The sequence below is a fragment of the Lepidochelys kempii genome, chromosome 10 (genome assembly GCF_965140285.1).
Source record: "Lepidochelys kempii isolate rLepKem1 chromosome 10, rLepKem1.hap1, whole genome shotgun sequence".
Classification (NCBI taxonomy): Eukaryota; Metazoa; Chordata; order Testudines; family Cheloniidae; genus Lepidochelys; species Lepidochelys kempii.
The window spans coordinates 43,878,140-43,892,685 of record NC_136389.1 but is presented as its reverse complement, the minus strand read 5'-3'; the positions used below and the strand labels follow the sequence as shown (position 1 = coordinate 43,892,685).

At 53.1% G+C, this 14,546-nt stretch overlaps 2 protein-coding genes across 2 annotated transcripts in view; both read right to left on the bottom strand.

The window, feature by feature from the left end:
- GRAMD2A (GRAM domain containing 2A) overlaps positions 1–13,600 on the bottom strand; it is an 81,735-nt gene extending 68,135 nt beyond the window's left edge. The window contains exon 1 of the mRNA XM_073363163.2: positions 13,519–13,600. The gene's annotated coding sequence lies outside the window, so the exon portion shown is untranslated. The remainder of the gene's footprint in view (positions 1–13,518) is intronic.
- The window catches only part of LOC140918012 (uncharacterized), a 34,268-nt gene continuing 21,056 nt past the window's right edge, over positions 1,335–14,546 (bottom strand). Inside the window, exon 3 of the mRNA XM_073361538.1 lies at positions 1,335–1,436. Within this exon, the coding sequence (XP_073217639.1) occupies positions 1,335–1,436 (102 nt within the window). The remainder of the gene's footprint in view (positions 1,437–14,546) is intronic.

Below are 14,546 nucleotides of genomic sequence, written 5' to 3'. Positions count from 1 at the left end.
GCTACTCTGAAACCAAATTTAATTTGTGTGATGATTTTAAAACATGAATTCAATCTAACAGAATGGTCATGAAACATTTTTCAGTTTTTACTATGGTGCCAAACAGCCCACTCTCACCCCTCATCGGTCCTGACCCCCCTTCCCCCCCATTTCAACTCCTGAGGAAAACACTGGCCAAGGAGCTCCGCATGATGCCCCCACCCAAGTGCCACCCCCGCATCTCCTATTAGCCAGGAACCATGGCCAATGGGAGCTGCAGGGGCAGTGCCTGCAGACGGGGCAGTGCACAGAGCCGCCTGGCCGCACCTCTGCGTAGGAGCCAGAGGTGGGGACATGCTGCTGCTTCCAGGAGCTCCTTGAGGTAAGCACCGCCCAGAGCCTGCACCCCTGATCCCTTTCCGCACCCCAACCCCCTGTCCCAGCCCTGATCCCCCTCCCACCCTCCAAACCTCTTGGTCCCAGTCCTCCTGCACCTCCAACCCCTTATCCTCAGCCCCACCCCAAAGCCCTCACCCCCAGCTGGAGCCCTCACACACACACCCCTGTACTCTAACCCCCAATTCCATGAGCATTCATGGCCCACTATACAATTTCCATATCCAGATGTGGCCCTCAGGCCAAAAACTTTGCCCACCCATTTTAGAGGCTACCTAGAATCTTGATCCTATGTCCCGTCTCTCACCAACTCCAATAAAAATATAACCGGAGAAGCACCTTGCAGCCAGTGCTGCATTTTCAGCAACACACTGGGCTTGTTTTTAAATAATTTTTGTTACTACGGACACTTAACACCCTCTTACTACCATCTCTGCAGCAGCCACTCTAGTTGCTGAGCCCCTCAGCATCTCACACACTACAGACAAGCTTACAAGTGCCACAGATTGATGGTTCTTGTCTAGTTGCCCCATACAGCCATGTTCTTTTGGAGTATCTCTTACAGGGGGGTAAGATGAGTCGCATGCCACTGCCAATGACGTGCCCTGGTTCTCCAGAGTTTAAACTCACTGGTTTTTCTCTAGCCCAAAAGTTTCAGATGGCAGCAGAGCCAGTTACAAAAGAACCATTCTTGGAATCAGGATGCTGGGGATTGGAAGCGGAGTGTTCCTTGTAGACCAGTGTCTACTGCCTAGTAACCTTGGCCGGCTCTCTCTAAACGGCTCACATTCTCTTGCACTCTCGCAAGAAAGGAAGTTGATTTTTTTTAATCTTACTTGTCTCTCCCACGGGCTAGAGCGCTCCATGTACTTCCCTCTCCTGGCTTTAAGGAGCTCGGCTGCTACCTCCACAGACCACAACCAGCCTTCCATGGACTGGCTGCAGCTGGAGCAGACACGCTAGAATTGAAACGTTTTCTTTAAGCCAGCCTGATAGACCGAATTCTGTAGGTGGGTGCTGCTGCTGAATGCCTCCTCCCGGGACCGGAGCACAATCAGCTGCTGAGATGAAGCGCAAGGCGAAAACGTCTTAAATAGACAGAGCCTTAAAGGCTTTCCAGCTCAAAGCCAACACCTGGAATTGCAGCCTGGGCAGAGTCTATGGCACAGACCACATGACCGCCACGAGCAGAGTAAGTTCCAATAGCCTGGAGCCCGGTGGTGAGCAGAGCCCTCCAGACAGCAAGAGGGGAAGGAAGCATCTATGGCTACTGCCGAGAACCAAGGAGCAGCTGGATAGTCACAGTGTCCCCATCTCAACCTGCAGACGTCGCTAACAATCAATGGATGTGCCCTCGACAGAGGGAGCAGGTCTCACTATCGCCAGCAGGGGGCAGCCATCGGCCTGCTTGATACAGCTCAGTACTACATCGGTCCCTTCTGCAGACCGAGGAAGCCCAAGTCTTAACTCTCTCCCATGTGGCAGCCCCCACCCTTCCCCTAGGTGCCTCATTGTCACTTCCCTTCTCCAGCCAGGAAACACCCCTTCCCCTGCCACGGATGCAGCTCACGGACACAGTCAGCGGCCAGTAAGTGCCACGAGAGATGGGGATGGAGGGCCGGGTCGGGGGGGGGGGGGAAACGGACGGACACAGAGCCCCGATTCCTGAATGCCAGGAAGCACATCTCTGAAGGCAGCGAGAGGAAGGAAGCCGCACACTGCAAAGGACGAAATGCTGAGAGAGGACTGATTGCAAACTCCTTGGAGCAGGGCCCTTTCCCAGCACAGTGGGGTCCCAATCCTGACCAGGGCTCTGGGCCCTGCTCTAATACAGGCCATCCTCAACTAGTAACGTGTCCTGCAAGCCCCTAATCTCCGTCTGGTGGGAGAGCGCAGCCTGAGTTAACCTTTGCACACCTCAGCCCAGTCACTCAAAGCAAGGCCGGGCCAGGCGGTTTCAGGAAGTTATCCCAGTCCAGGGGAACTGGGGCTACAGAGTGGGCATATCCACAGGTAGAGCCTTCAATCTGGAGGAGCTCTGCCATCGGGCATGGCGGGTTTCATACAAGGCAGGTAACCGATTCCCAGGCAGTCAGTGATGTGCGGGGGGAGCAGGCAGAGAAGCAGTTGCTCTCGCTGCCAGACTGGGTCTTGCATGCCAGCAACAGGATCCCATGCTCGACTCTTTCACTGATGAGGCCCTTTTAGCTCCTGGACAAGTTCAAGAGTCATTTGAGAGTCCCAGGGGCCAGTAACTAGGGTGCTGACCCCCAGGAGATCAGCAGCCCCCTCCAGCAGCAACTTGTGCTGCCTTTGCCTAGAGCGATCACCACTGGGCTCGTGAACAAAGCTCGGTTAGAAGCATGAGGTGGCCCTCGCCAAGAGGCAATGACCGGGATTCAGCCAGGAAGGAGTGACCAAGCATGTTACATGCAACTTGTCCCCCACCCCAGGAGCCCACCCAGCAATAGGGCACTACCATCTCTCTCCATTTGGACAATGGGGCCATCATTGGGCACCTCCCAGAAGAATCAGCCATGAACCCGCAAGAGGACAGGGGTCAGAATTTCACTTCCCACTTTCCTCAGGGCCATTAAGGCTTTAAACAAAAAGTTCCCTGCTCCTCAGCTTTCCTGTTGTGGCTGTGGAGCGCCAGGCCGAAGAGGTGATGGAGTTCAGAAGAGGGGCCAGGTTTGCGGTCCCTTAGCTTCTTGGGTGCTAAACGCCAAGTTCCAAGGCCTTGGCCCTGGAGCCAGGAATGCCCATCTCTGGCTCTCACTAGCTTCTGGCTTTGAAATTTGAAAAAAGGAATGTCAGGGGAGGGTCGCCCCGCTCCCTCTGAGGAACCTCGGCCCAATTCTACAGGGGGTTTTGGAGACCATCCTCCACAACATACCAGTAAGGAAATCAAGACACACAATCAGGAGGGGACGTCTCCAAGGCCACACAGCCAGTCCGTGATGGAGCAAAGGAAGAGAGTGAGACTCCCAGTTCCTGCTCTAACTGCTCAGCCACACCTTGCAATAAGGTGGGAGAATCCTACATGGGGGTGGGGGAGCAGGGGAGGGATGGACACCCCAAGCACTGCACAGGGGCAGCAACTGAGTTAACCAGCTTCCCAGAATTTCCACGGTCTGCCAGGAGGCAAAGAGCTGATGAATTGCCGAGTCACTTATGCCTTCGGGGGCAGGGTTGCAAATTTCCAAAGATCTGTTTCAGCACTTCTGCAGCAGCTAAGAATTCATTATGGCCCCAGGCCACCTCTGTAACTAATTGTCATTTCCAGGTGATTACTGCATCCATCCTGCCAGGACAGTAACATGCCTGGAGATACAGCACTAAAGCTATGGGGCCTCTGGGCCAGGAATCGATCAACGCGCCCCCTAGCTTATGCTCCACATGTCTTTGCCACGGCAGTAAAGTAAGGCAATGAGAGGGGCAGCCAACACTTTACTGGGGCAGGAGGACTTCTCCGTTCACATGAGTTCAGAGACCACAACCCCACCCAGCCTCCATAGTCCTTCAGGAAGAGGAATGGAAGCAAGAGGGGGGGGGGTCCCTTGCCACCTGTCTGACAGCCAAGGGGGCAGTATCAAAGGGAGAACCTGCATCCTGGTGTTAAAAGCACAGCGAGCCTCCAGAGCTGCTCTCAGGCACCCCTACGCTCTGCCTCCCTCTGTGCACTGGTCCCTCTCCGGCTGCCGCTGAGCGCAGCCTGGCGTGTTTGTCTCGTTAGGAGACCAGACTGGCTCTGGGTTTACTATTTGTAATTCTGCAAACAAGAGTCTAACAAAGCAGCTGCCACGTTCACAGCAAGCAGCAGCTGAGCCAACTATTCCCCTGACATTTTGCCAGCAACGGAGCTTTCCTCTTAGATCTTAGTGCGTATGTTCAAGGGGCATCACGATCCAGAGAGAGGGCACTGCTCAGCAGCCATGTCCTCTAGTCCCAGCTCTGCTTCTGACCTGCTGCGTGGCACTGGGCAAGTCCCCGCCCCATACTGTGCTTCAGTTTCCCCTCCCACCCTTTGCCTGCCTTGGCTTTTTCGATTGCAAGCTCTCCGGGGCAGAGACAGTCTCTTGCAATGTGACCACAGTGGAGCCCTGTTCTCACTTAGGCCCTCTGGGTGCTACTGTAACACATGACTGGCCCAGCCCTCAGCTTTGAGCCCCCTCCTCCCTGTCACACGTGACAGTCGATTTGGCAGGAAGATCTGGCCAACGGGGGTAACAAGCACCAAACACATGGGTAGAGAGGCGCAGACTGCCTTCAGCCGAGCGCCACGTGCCTGGGTAGCAGGAGCACCCAGAGGGCCCGGTGGCAGCTGTCCTCACCCACGGCTCTCTCCTCCCTCAGCACAACCAGTGGCAGCAGCCAGGAATTTGCTTTAATCCTGAATACACCCAGCCACATGCCCACGTGGTGTAAGGCCTTGCTGGCCCCACTGGAGTTACACCACTAACTCAGCTGGCCCATCCTCTGCAGCATTCCCCCCTCTTCAGGATCCAGGGTACCACAGCCACCGGAAACACAGTGTCAGGGAAACCTACAAGGGACCCTTTGCTCCCAAACACTCACGTCCAGGGCGGCAGGAAAAAACCCTTACAGCTGGGGTTCCACTCGAATATGACAACATGTAAAAGGCAGGACCTCAGATCCCTTCTCCTCCCACCTCCCTTTATACAGGCACCGTTTCCAATAAGGCTGGGCCTGAGTTGGCTGTTTGCAGGGGAAAACTCAGCCAGGGACTCCAGGCATTGCTGGAAAGAGGCGCTCCACTTCTGTATACAACACCTGCCAAGCCACTCTAGATCCCACGTGGTAGCTGACATGGAGCAAGACGAGGCCATGCCACAGAAGGGTCACGGTCCCTCCTCAGCTGGGCAGGATTCGTGCCTGGGCTTGGAGATGCCTCCAAGGCAGGACAAGTGGAATACATTGGAGTAGGACAGTTGCATTAAGGCTCTGTCTTCTCCCTGTCCCCATCCAGAAGCACATTACCCCCAAGAGAGGAGGCACAGATCTCCAAACCAATTGCATGTAGCTATTCACTGCTTGGACAAGCCAGGTCACTGCGGGGGGCACTCCACTCGGAGGATATACTTACAATATGAAGAAAGACAAGGGGGGTGAGGGAATATCTTGAGCTCTGCATGGCTCAAAAGCTTGTCTCTCTACCGCAACAGATGTTGCTCCAACAAAAGATATTCTCTTACCCCCCTTGTCTTCCTCCATATCCTGGACTGACATGGCTACATCAACACTGCATACAAAGATATGCAGGAAGGCTTTCCCAACCTGAGAATTAAGCATACCACCATCTGATGTCATCAGTCCCCAAGTCCAGTCAGAACTGAGTGCCATGTATTCCTAGAACACTGAAGAGGGAAGGATGAGGCTTAAACTAAGCCCCACATTTCCCAAGAACTGAAATATCATCCAGATTAGTAGGGCAACAGCTGTTCGCCTCGTACTTCGGAACCCATCAGCATGTCGCTCTCACGGTCAACAGAGCCCAGCAGCCCGCGAAGCAGAGCACCATCACTGCCCCAAGTCTGCTCAGCCAATTCTACCCCGAGGCTCTTGACTGACCAAGACCAGGCAAGTAGCCAGGGAATTTATGTCAGTCGGCTCTCACTCAAATTCCAGTTCTGCTGTCAAGTTCCTGCTTGCATAGGGGGCTCCTACCATCCCAGGGCAGGGATGTGGCCACCTCAGCAGAAGTAGTATCTTACACAAAGATACTTCTCCTCTCTTCCGCACCCACGCCCATGTTCAGTCCAGGGCTAGTCACACTGTTAACTAGGCTTGGAAGGATTCGATTTTTTAATCGGTAAGTGTCAATTTCACCATACACACACAAACCAATAGGAAAATATTTGCATCAATAATCAAAATGTACAGCTAGGAAAAGAAAGAAAAACGCTGTTTGAGAAGCTGTTAATGTTTGACTGAAGGCTCTTTACTTTGTGTATTTTGACATGGGATGTTGACAATTTGTGTGTTAACCAGGAGAACACTTCAAATGTCATTACATCGTTATCGCCTCACCGCCCCTTCGTTTCCTGCAACTGTGAAAATTTAAAATTAATAAAAATAGGAAAAATGCCTAAAGCCCAGAATTTTGTGCAACTGTGTAAATTTAAAATCGATAAACAAACAGTCTCTGGATATCGAAGTATGAAAAGATCAAAATCCTATTCTGCCACGCATAGTATTAACAGTGAATATAATGAATACCTGAGATCTACCTCTGTATTAGTCATACTCCAGATTAGTGATCGTGACAGAATTTCGCTCATCCCCTCTAGGTACAATTGAGAACTATACTTTGAGTATAGTCTTTCAACCAGTTGTGCATCCACCTTATAGAAATTTTATTTAGACTACATACATTTCCCTAGTTTGCTTAGGAGAATGTCGTGCAGAACTGAGTCAAAAGCCTTACCAAAAATCAAGGTATATCACATCTACTTCTTCCCCGCTACCCAGCAGGTCAGCAATCCTATCAAAGGAGGAAATTCAGTTACTTTGGCATGATTTGTTCTTGACAAATCCATGCTGACTATTCCTTATAACCCTATTATCCTCCAGGTGCTCACAAACTGATTGTTTGATAAGTTGCTCTAGTATCTTTCCAGGAACTGAAGTTAGTACCTATCTTTAAAAAGTCAGCATATGTTTTCTCTTCTCCAGGCTTCTGGGAGCTCTCCCATCCTCCAGTAGTTCTCAAAGATAATTGCTAAGGACTGCAAGGTTGCTTCAGCTAGTTCCTCATGACTAGAGAGAAACATGCCATAAAAACACGCTGCAGCCAGGGCAGAACACACACAGCGTGAGGAGTAACCCAAGGGCAGGCCTATCACAACGCACAACCTGCTGGCTGCAGGGACCCCAGTGCCGCTGACAGCACGCAACAGGAAGCCCTTATCAGGCTCATTAGCATGAGGTGGGAATGCATGGGGAGGATGGAAAACTCACAGCTACGTGAACTCTTGCACCACTGGCCACACACTCTGCCCTGAGAGCCAACCCACATTAAGCCAGAGGCCAGGCAGGAGTTGCCTGCCATGCTCACCCAGCCCAGGCAACAGTAACACAAACGCTCATGAAAGTAGGGCTCAGCAAAGGCGGTTTAGGGGGGTATTTATCCCCACTGCTGTTCAGGAGGCTCAACTCCTAGCTCTCCTGGGGCACATCCTGATCAAAGACCCATCCTGCCACTAAACACCCCACACTGATGGAGACAAGGCATCACAGTGGCGATTGCACCATGCATCCTTCAACAGACATGTCGTGCTCTAGACCTGCAGGGGGACTGGCAATCCTGAGGCTCACACACGATGGGAGCATCAGGGCAGCCAGACAGGTACAGAGGATGCCAGGAGCCAGTGCAGGTAGAAAGCCAGATTCCTGCCATTTGGAGGAAGTGGCCATCCCAGGTGGGAAGCCCACGGACTGAGCAGAAGAAAATCAAGAGTGAGCACTGGGAAAGAGCATGGCCCATTGTGAAGCTGGGACATTTGTCTCAGGCTGTTTGCAGCCACCACAGATACTAGATCTCTGGACCCCATGAAAGCCCTAGCACCAGGAGACGGGTCAAAAGCGGGGCTCCCTTCTCCCACTGCCCAAATGGAGATTTTATTATGTGTGTTAAACACACTGGCATGCGGCTCTGAGGCAGAAGCATCCTGGGGACAGTTTGGGAGGCAGTTTCCTCATGGCTTGTCCCACAAAAACAGCAGAGCCAGTGTCCCCGGGTCATCCATGTACCACTGGAGGTCAGAAAGCTCCTAGCTCTCCTGAAGCACTGGGACAGTGCATCAGCCTTTGCTCCAGCCAGTCTCACAGTCACTGCACTGTGGCGCCTGCCAGGAGCCAGCGTTCCTGTGGAAAGCCACGCACACACTGCCCACTCCTCACACCAGTACACCTGGTCACATAGCCTCCCCAGCCCAAGGACAGGCTGATTCTGGGTGATCACCATGCAGAAGATAAGGTGTATTCCAGTACAGAGGGTTTGCACAATGTAAAGGCTGCCCATTTATCCTCTGGGGAGAGGGGAAGGCTATGGGTGAGGACGCTGGAGAGGAATTGCCACAGCTTCTGCACTGCCCCCAAGTGGGCCACTGAAGGGTGGTACTACAAGGTTTGGGATTGGGCTGAGCTGCTGACCCTCAAACTCTGTGTAAGCACCCCACAGGCAGCAGCTGTGGCTGGATTCCCAGTGAAGGCCAGGTGAACTCAGGCTCATGAAAGCAGAGCAAGTTTCACCCAGCGCGATTTCCATGCTCAGTTTGTCATTTGCCACCAGCTCTTCCCACACCTCATGTCGTGTCCTGCGCAGGCGCTGTTCTAAATTCTCCACCTCGTTGCTCTGCTCAAATGGACCCCCCCCCAATCCGATTTCCACACCATAAAAACCCAGCCAAAGGGGGCTACAGCATCCAAAACACAGCTCCCCCACACACACACACACCAGGGCAAGAGTAAATCAATCAAATGCAGTTCCCCACTGTAACCTCTGCCCTGATTGCCTGAAACAGCACTAGGTGCTCAGAAAACTAGGTTACAGGACCAGGTTGCATGGTGCTCAGATGCGCCAGGCCTTCAGTCTAACCAGCTGACAAAGGCGCAGTGCCAAAGAGGAGCATAATTAGGAGTGCAGTGTCCGTGTTTCTCTTCCAAGAAACAACAGCGGAGCATGCTGACCTGGAGTCAGGAAAGCAAAACCTCAATTCTGAAATCAGGTCCTTTCCCTTTGGCAAAGGGTCTCAAGTCCCCTGTCTGGTCCCCATGCAGTGTCCTCACTCACCAGCCAAACAAAACGCCAACCCTACTTTCTCCCCCTTTACTTAACAAGTGTCCCCAGGCATCCATATAACAGCCTAGAAATAGGAAACAAAACGTAAATGTCTAAGCTCCGTCACATGCTCATTGCGCCACGTCTAGCCAGATTGCTGCTACAATCACCAGGGAGTGGGGACGTGAGAATCACCAACAGTAAGGGTTAGACATTTCTATGACAATCACCAAGATGTGAACACTCAGCTTGGGGCTGGGTTAAGGAAGTTACATTTCAGGAAGGGAGATCCCAAAAACAAGAGAATGCTCAGGAGTTGTTCAGCCCAGTGTTTCAGAGATAGCTCTCTGGTTATGGGCTGAGCCCACTGCCCTGTTTCTTTAAATCACAAGAATCCAGCAGACGCCCTGGATTAGGGACTGGTTGAGTCAGGCAGCTCTAGCTGGTTGGCCACAGTCTCAAGAAGGTCAGTAACAATCACAAGTAATTATCATCTGCTGGCTGTTTGGTAGCCTGCATGCTGTGGGTCCGGTTCCTAGTGGCCACGTGTCCATACTGGCAATCTAAGCAGCAAGACCAAGGACACACAAACAATACAGAATGAAGCCGTCTCTTCCCTGTGTTCCCTGTGAACAGGGTGAGGCACAGTGGGCTCTCATCTTCCCTGCTAGCCATGTTCTAAGTGTCAGGCAGTAGGATTAAAGGCACTGAAAAAGGTGAAGTCTAGATAGCTAGGAAAGATGCCACGTGTTTGGAAGAAGTGAAGCCAGGCAGTCAGAGCGCATCTCAGAAATCCAAGCCCAATGCAGCAGCACCAGCATCCCTATACATACATATATATATACGTACATATATATATACACGTACATATATATATACACGTACATATATATATACGTACATATATATATACACGTACATATATATATACGTACATATATATATACACGTACATATATATATACGTACATATATATATACACATATATATCTACCAACGCAAATAAACATTCCCAATCCAAGAGACTGCTCAGCCTGCTGAAAGAATTAACATGCACCAGGGCGGGGGGAGGGCGTTATTCAGATGCTCATACTAAAAAACAAAGAATGAAATGTAATAAAGCAAAACAAACAGTGCAGATCCTGTTAGTGCTGAGATTCAAAGGCAGGCCTGGCCTTGCTTTACTGGAAACACCAACCCCGTTTCCCAACAAGAAACAGTACGGAGCTTCATTAGTTCATTAGCATATGGAGAAAGCGCCAGCAGCCTGGCGAACGATGCAGTAGCATGGCTGATGAGAGGCAATAAAATGGAGAAAAGAGAAAGTGTGGGGAAAACTTTTTGCCCCAGCTAAATAAAAGCCTGCTTTTCCCTCTGCTTTCCCAGCGTATAACCCTATGCTCCGCAACCCAGTTTACAAAGGGACCTACGAAGCTCATCAAAAACAGAGTTTCTAACACCTGCCTGGAAACATTCGCACACAAAAAGCCTGAACGTGTCAGCAGCAGAATACTGCCTGCTAATCTGCCAACGTGTCCAGCCCTGTTTAGAGTTGCAGAGCTGCGAACATGGCAGAGACAGGCTTCCGCAGTCCTGCTCTCCAGGACTAAGGCTCAACTGCTGCTCACAAAGCAAGAACTGTGTAGGGAGAAGTTAGAAGAAACCACAAGTTCTCACTGACTGCCCTCCTCCTCCTTCCCAGTAATTCATTTCTGTCTGATGCAAGCTTTGGTGCTGGCACCAAGACCTGTGTGGAATTGCTCGTGGCCATCTGCACTGGCAAGGGAAAACTCCTCATTCCCTCTCTTGCTCTCTGGATTTACAGAACCAGCTGCACCAAAACCCAGTGCTATGCAGCCCTTTCTAAGACCTGCCTGGGTTTTGTGCCCACTCTGTTATTCAAGGGGGCACCTGCATTAAAGCGGCTGGAAATCTTGAAAATAAAAGCAACAGATGGTGGACTCTCTCCACCCTATCAAGGAGTCGCAGCCATTGCCCCCACTTCAAACCTACCTATACCCACACTAATCTCCCCCGTTTGAAAAACTGGCAAAAAAGACCAGTCTTGCAGCATACCCAGAGTGTGCCACTGAACCAAGAGGGAAGTGAATTCCAAAGTCAAAGGGCCCAACCTTACTGTAAATATTCTACTCACAATTAAACTACAGGAAACCAAGCCTGAAGTAGCCCTTAGGGCATAGGAGCAATTGCCCAGTAATCTCTGGGGTCCCTCAGTAAGAAAGGAGCAGAATCACTCAGTGACTTCATCTGCCCCCTATTAGAGTCACCATACATAGGGAAGGTAGCTAATCACTCTAAAGGAAGGGATCACCAGGAGGGGAATCACTCCTAAATACCAATCACTGCCATCTCCGAACCCCAGACTGACTGGAGTCCAGGAGACCTGAGGATCCAGGTCCTGACAGAGCTGCCTTGCCACCACTTAATTAATAACAGGGAACTCAGGACACAGCAATAGTTAGAGAGCTGGGCACCATCAAAAGGGTTCAGTGAGGAAGGATCTTTAAGAGAAGCAGGCATCTCTTCCTCCTGAAAAGAGGTGTTGACAATGAGCTCCAATAATGGTCCCAACGCTTTCCAAGTGATTTTCACCAGCCAGAAGGGACATTGACCTAGGACTTGTGGTTTACATCCCAGTTCCACAGGGCCTCCAGAACCTCAGCAAGCAACCCCTGGCTGAAACTCAAGCAGAAAAATTCATTGTTTGGCCCTCAGCCAGAGACACAACTCTGCTCTCAGACAGATAGACAACTCTGTCCTCCTCAAGCAGTCTTCATGGCAAAGCATTTGGAGAACTCCTAGCTGCAGGCAACCTTTATCTCTATTACAGCTGCAAAGAGCCTAGATTAACCAGCTTGTGAAGCCCAGAGCAGTTCTAGAGATCGGAAATCTCCAGAGGCTGTAGCAGAGGAACCCCCCTCTTCACCTCCTGCACAGCTCCGGGCTGGAACTGCAAAAGCCCTGTGTTCAGTCAGGCTTGGAGAGACACTTCTGCAACTAGCACAAGAGCCTCTTCCCTCCTGCTTCATCTGTCAGAGGTCAGCACCACCTCACTCTGGGTGAACAGGGTATTTAGCCGCTACTGTATGGATAGCAGCAGGTAAGAGAGGAAGATATGGTCCTAGCAGGCTGCGTACCGGCTTCCTCAGACTCGTTCCATTAATTTCAGAGAGCAAACCAAGAAAACAGGCCCTTCGCCTCAGCCTCAAATCAAACAGCAACAGCAAGTCAGTGGCAGGGTGTGACCTCACTTCCCTGCCCCAGCACAGCAATAACTAGGTGACACATGTGCCATGAGAGCTACAGATCCTGAGTTAACCTCACAGTATCCTCGTGCGTGTGGACAGAGCGATCAGCCTTGGAGATTCCAACCTAGGAGGATCGGGGACACTCAACTACAGACTCTGCCGTAGAAGGGAGCAAACTCATACCGAGCAGGCACACTGCTAGGTATGGCAGAGTCCGTCCGCACTACAGATCAGCTACAACCGACACCACCTCACCATCCAACGGCCCCCCCCCCCATAAGCCAGCAGATGCCATCTGGGCTGAAGGCCCCCTACACAGTAACAAGATCCATCTCTGTCACTGCTGTAAAAGGAGCATAAATGGAAGAGTGGGTCCCTGCCAGCAAACCCCCCGGGACATGTGCCAGGAAGTCCAAGTGGAGTCTGACAGTACAAAGGGAGCATTCCTGGCATTGCCTGGAGGAAACTTCCCTTCAGTCCCCTGGCACACAACACAGCAGCCCAAATATGCTGCTCCCTGAGGCCTGGCTATACTATCTCCCCACTTCCCTCTTATCACACCCAGCCTGCGCCCTTGCCTGATCCACCCCCTCTGCTCCCCAGGGCCCACCCTAAGCCCCCTGCCGGACCCAGCCACCAGCCTGCGCCCCTGCCCGATCCACCCCCTCTGCTCCCCAGGGCCCACCCTGGGCTCCCTGCCGGACCCAGCCACCCAGCCTGCGCCCCTGCCCGATCCACCCCCTCTGCTCCCCAGGGCCCACCCTGGGCTCCCTGCCGGACTCAGCCACCCAGCCTGCGCCCCTGCCCGATCCACCCCCTCTGCTCCCCAGGGCCCACCCTGGGCTCCCTGCCGGACCCAGCCACCCAGCCTGCGCCCCTGCCCGATCCACCCCCTCTGCTCCCCAGGGCCCACCCTGGGCTCCCTGCCGGACCCAGCCACCAGCCTGCGCCCCTGCCCCATCTACCCCCTCTGCTCCCCAGTCTGTACCGCCTGCCTGGCCCCCCCACCATCCTCCTGCACAGCCTGATCCCTCCGCCCCCCAGTCCCGCCCCCTGCCCGGCCCCGGTACCTGGGCGGCGGCAGCCCCGCGCTCTGCCCCCGGCTCGGCGCCGTCACCCAGCGACTCGCTCCAGTTCCAGCGCCGGCCGCCCGCTCTCAGTTCCCACCCAGCGACCTCCCATTGGCTGCCGGGAGCCCCGCCCCTAGAGCGCTCAACTTCCTCCGGATTCGCTCATTGGCTGCTTCAGGCCTCGTCCCCAGAGCACCGCCCCGTGCTCAGGTGAGGGGCGGGGCCTGGCGGGGACATCTGACCCCCCGGTGATAGCCCTGCTCCTCTTGCCCAGACCCCCGCCCCGGGCATTTCCCGCCCCAGACACAGGCATCTTCCCCCTCCTCCTTCCTAGCCCCTCCCAGCACCTCCCCCCCTGCCTCGCGCATCTCCCCCACCCCTTGCCCAGCCCCCCTCAAGGGCATCTCTCACCCCGCCCCTCATAGCCCCCCCAGTCATCTCCCCCCTCACCTCATAGCCCCCCCTGCATCTCCCTCTCGCATCTCCCCTCTCCCCTTGCCCAGCCCCATGCATCTTCCCCCTCCCCTGCCCTGGGCATTTCCCACCCTTCCTCTCATAGCCCTCCCCCTCCCCACAGATATCTTCCTCCTTCCCTTGCCCAGCTCCCCCTCCCCTCATAGCCCCCTCCCCTTTTCATGAGGTGTTGGCTGGCTGATCCAAGCCTGACATGGGGCCAGCCAAGAGCAGAATAAGTCCCTGCACGAAGGGGTGTGTGCTGCCCCACACTCTCTAACCTGAGCCCAGCAGGGCTGATTAGATTAATGAAGATTGGGTCTCTCCTTTCCACCAGGATGGCAGCACTGGTATCATGAGAGCAGGGTCAGATTCACTAGTCCCGATTCCTCACTGCCTTACTCTGTGTGTAGTCATTTTCACTGTGGGTGTCAAACAATACCAACTGGACTGGGCCCTGTTTGACACCCTCTGAGTTCAGGAACACAAGACACAGGGTGGAGGCTCTGGCCCGCTTTTCCAATATGTCATTAAGGTATTTATTTTGATTAATAAAGCATAAACAAGTGCCCATC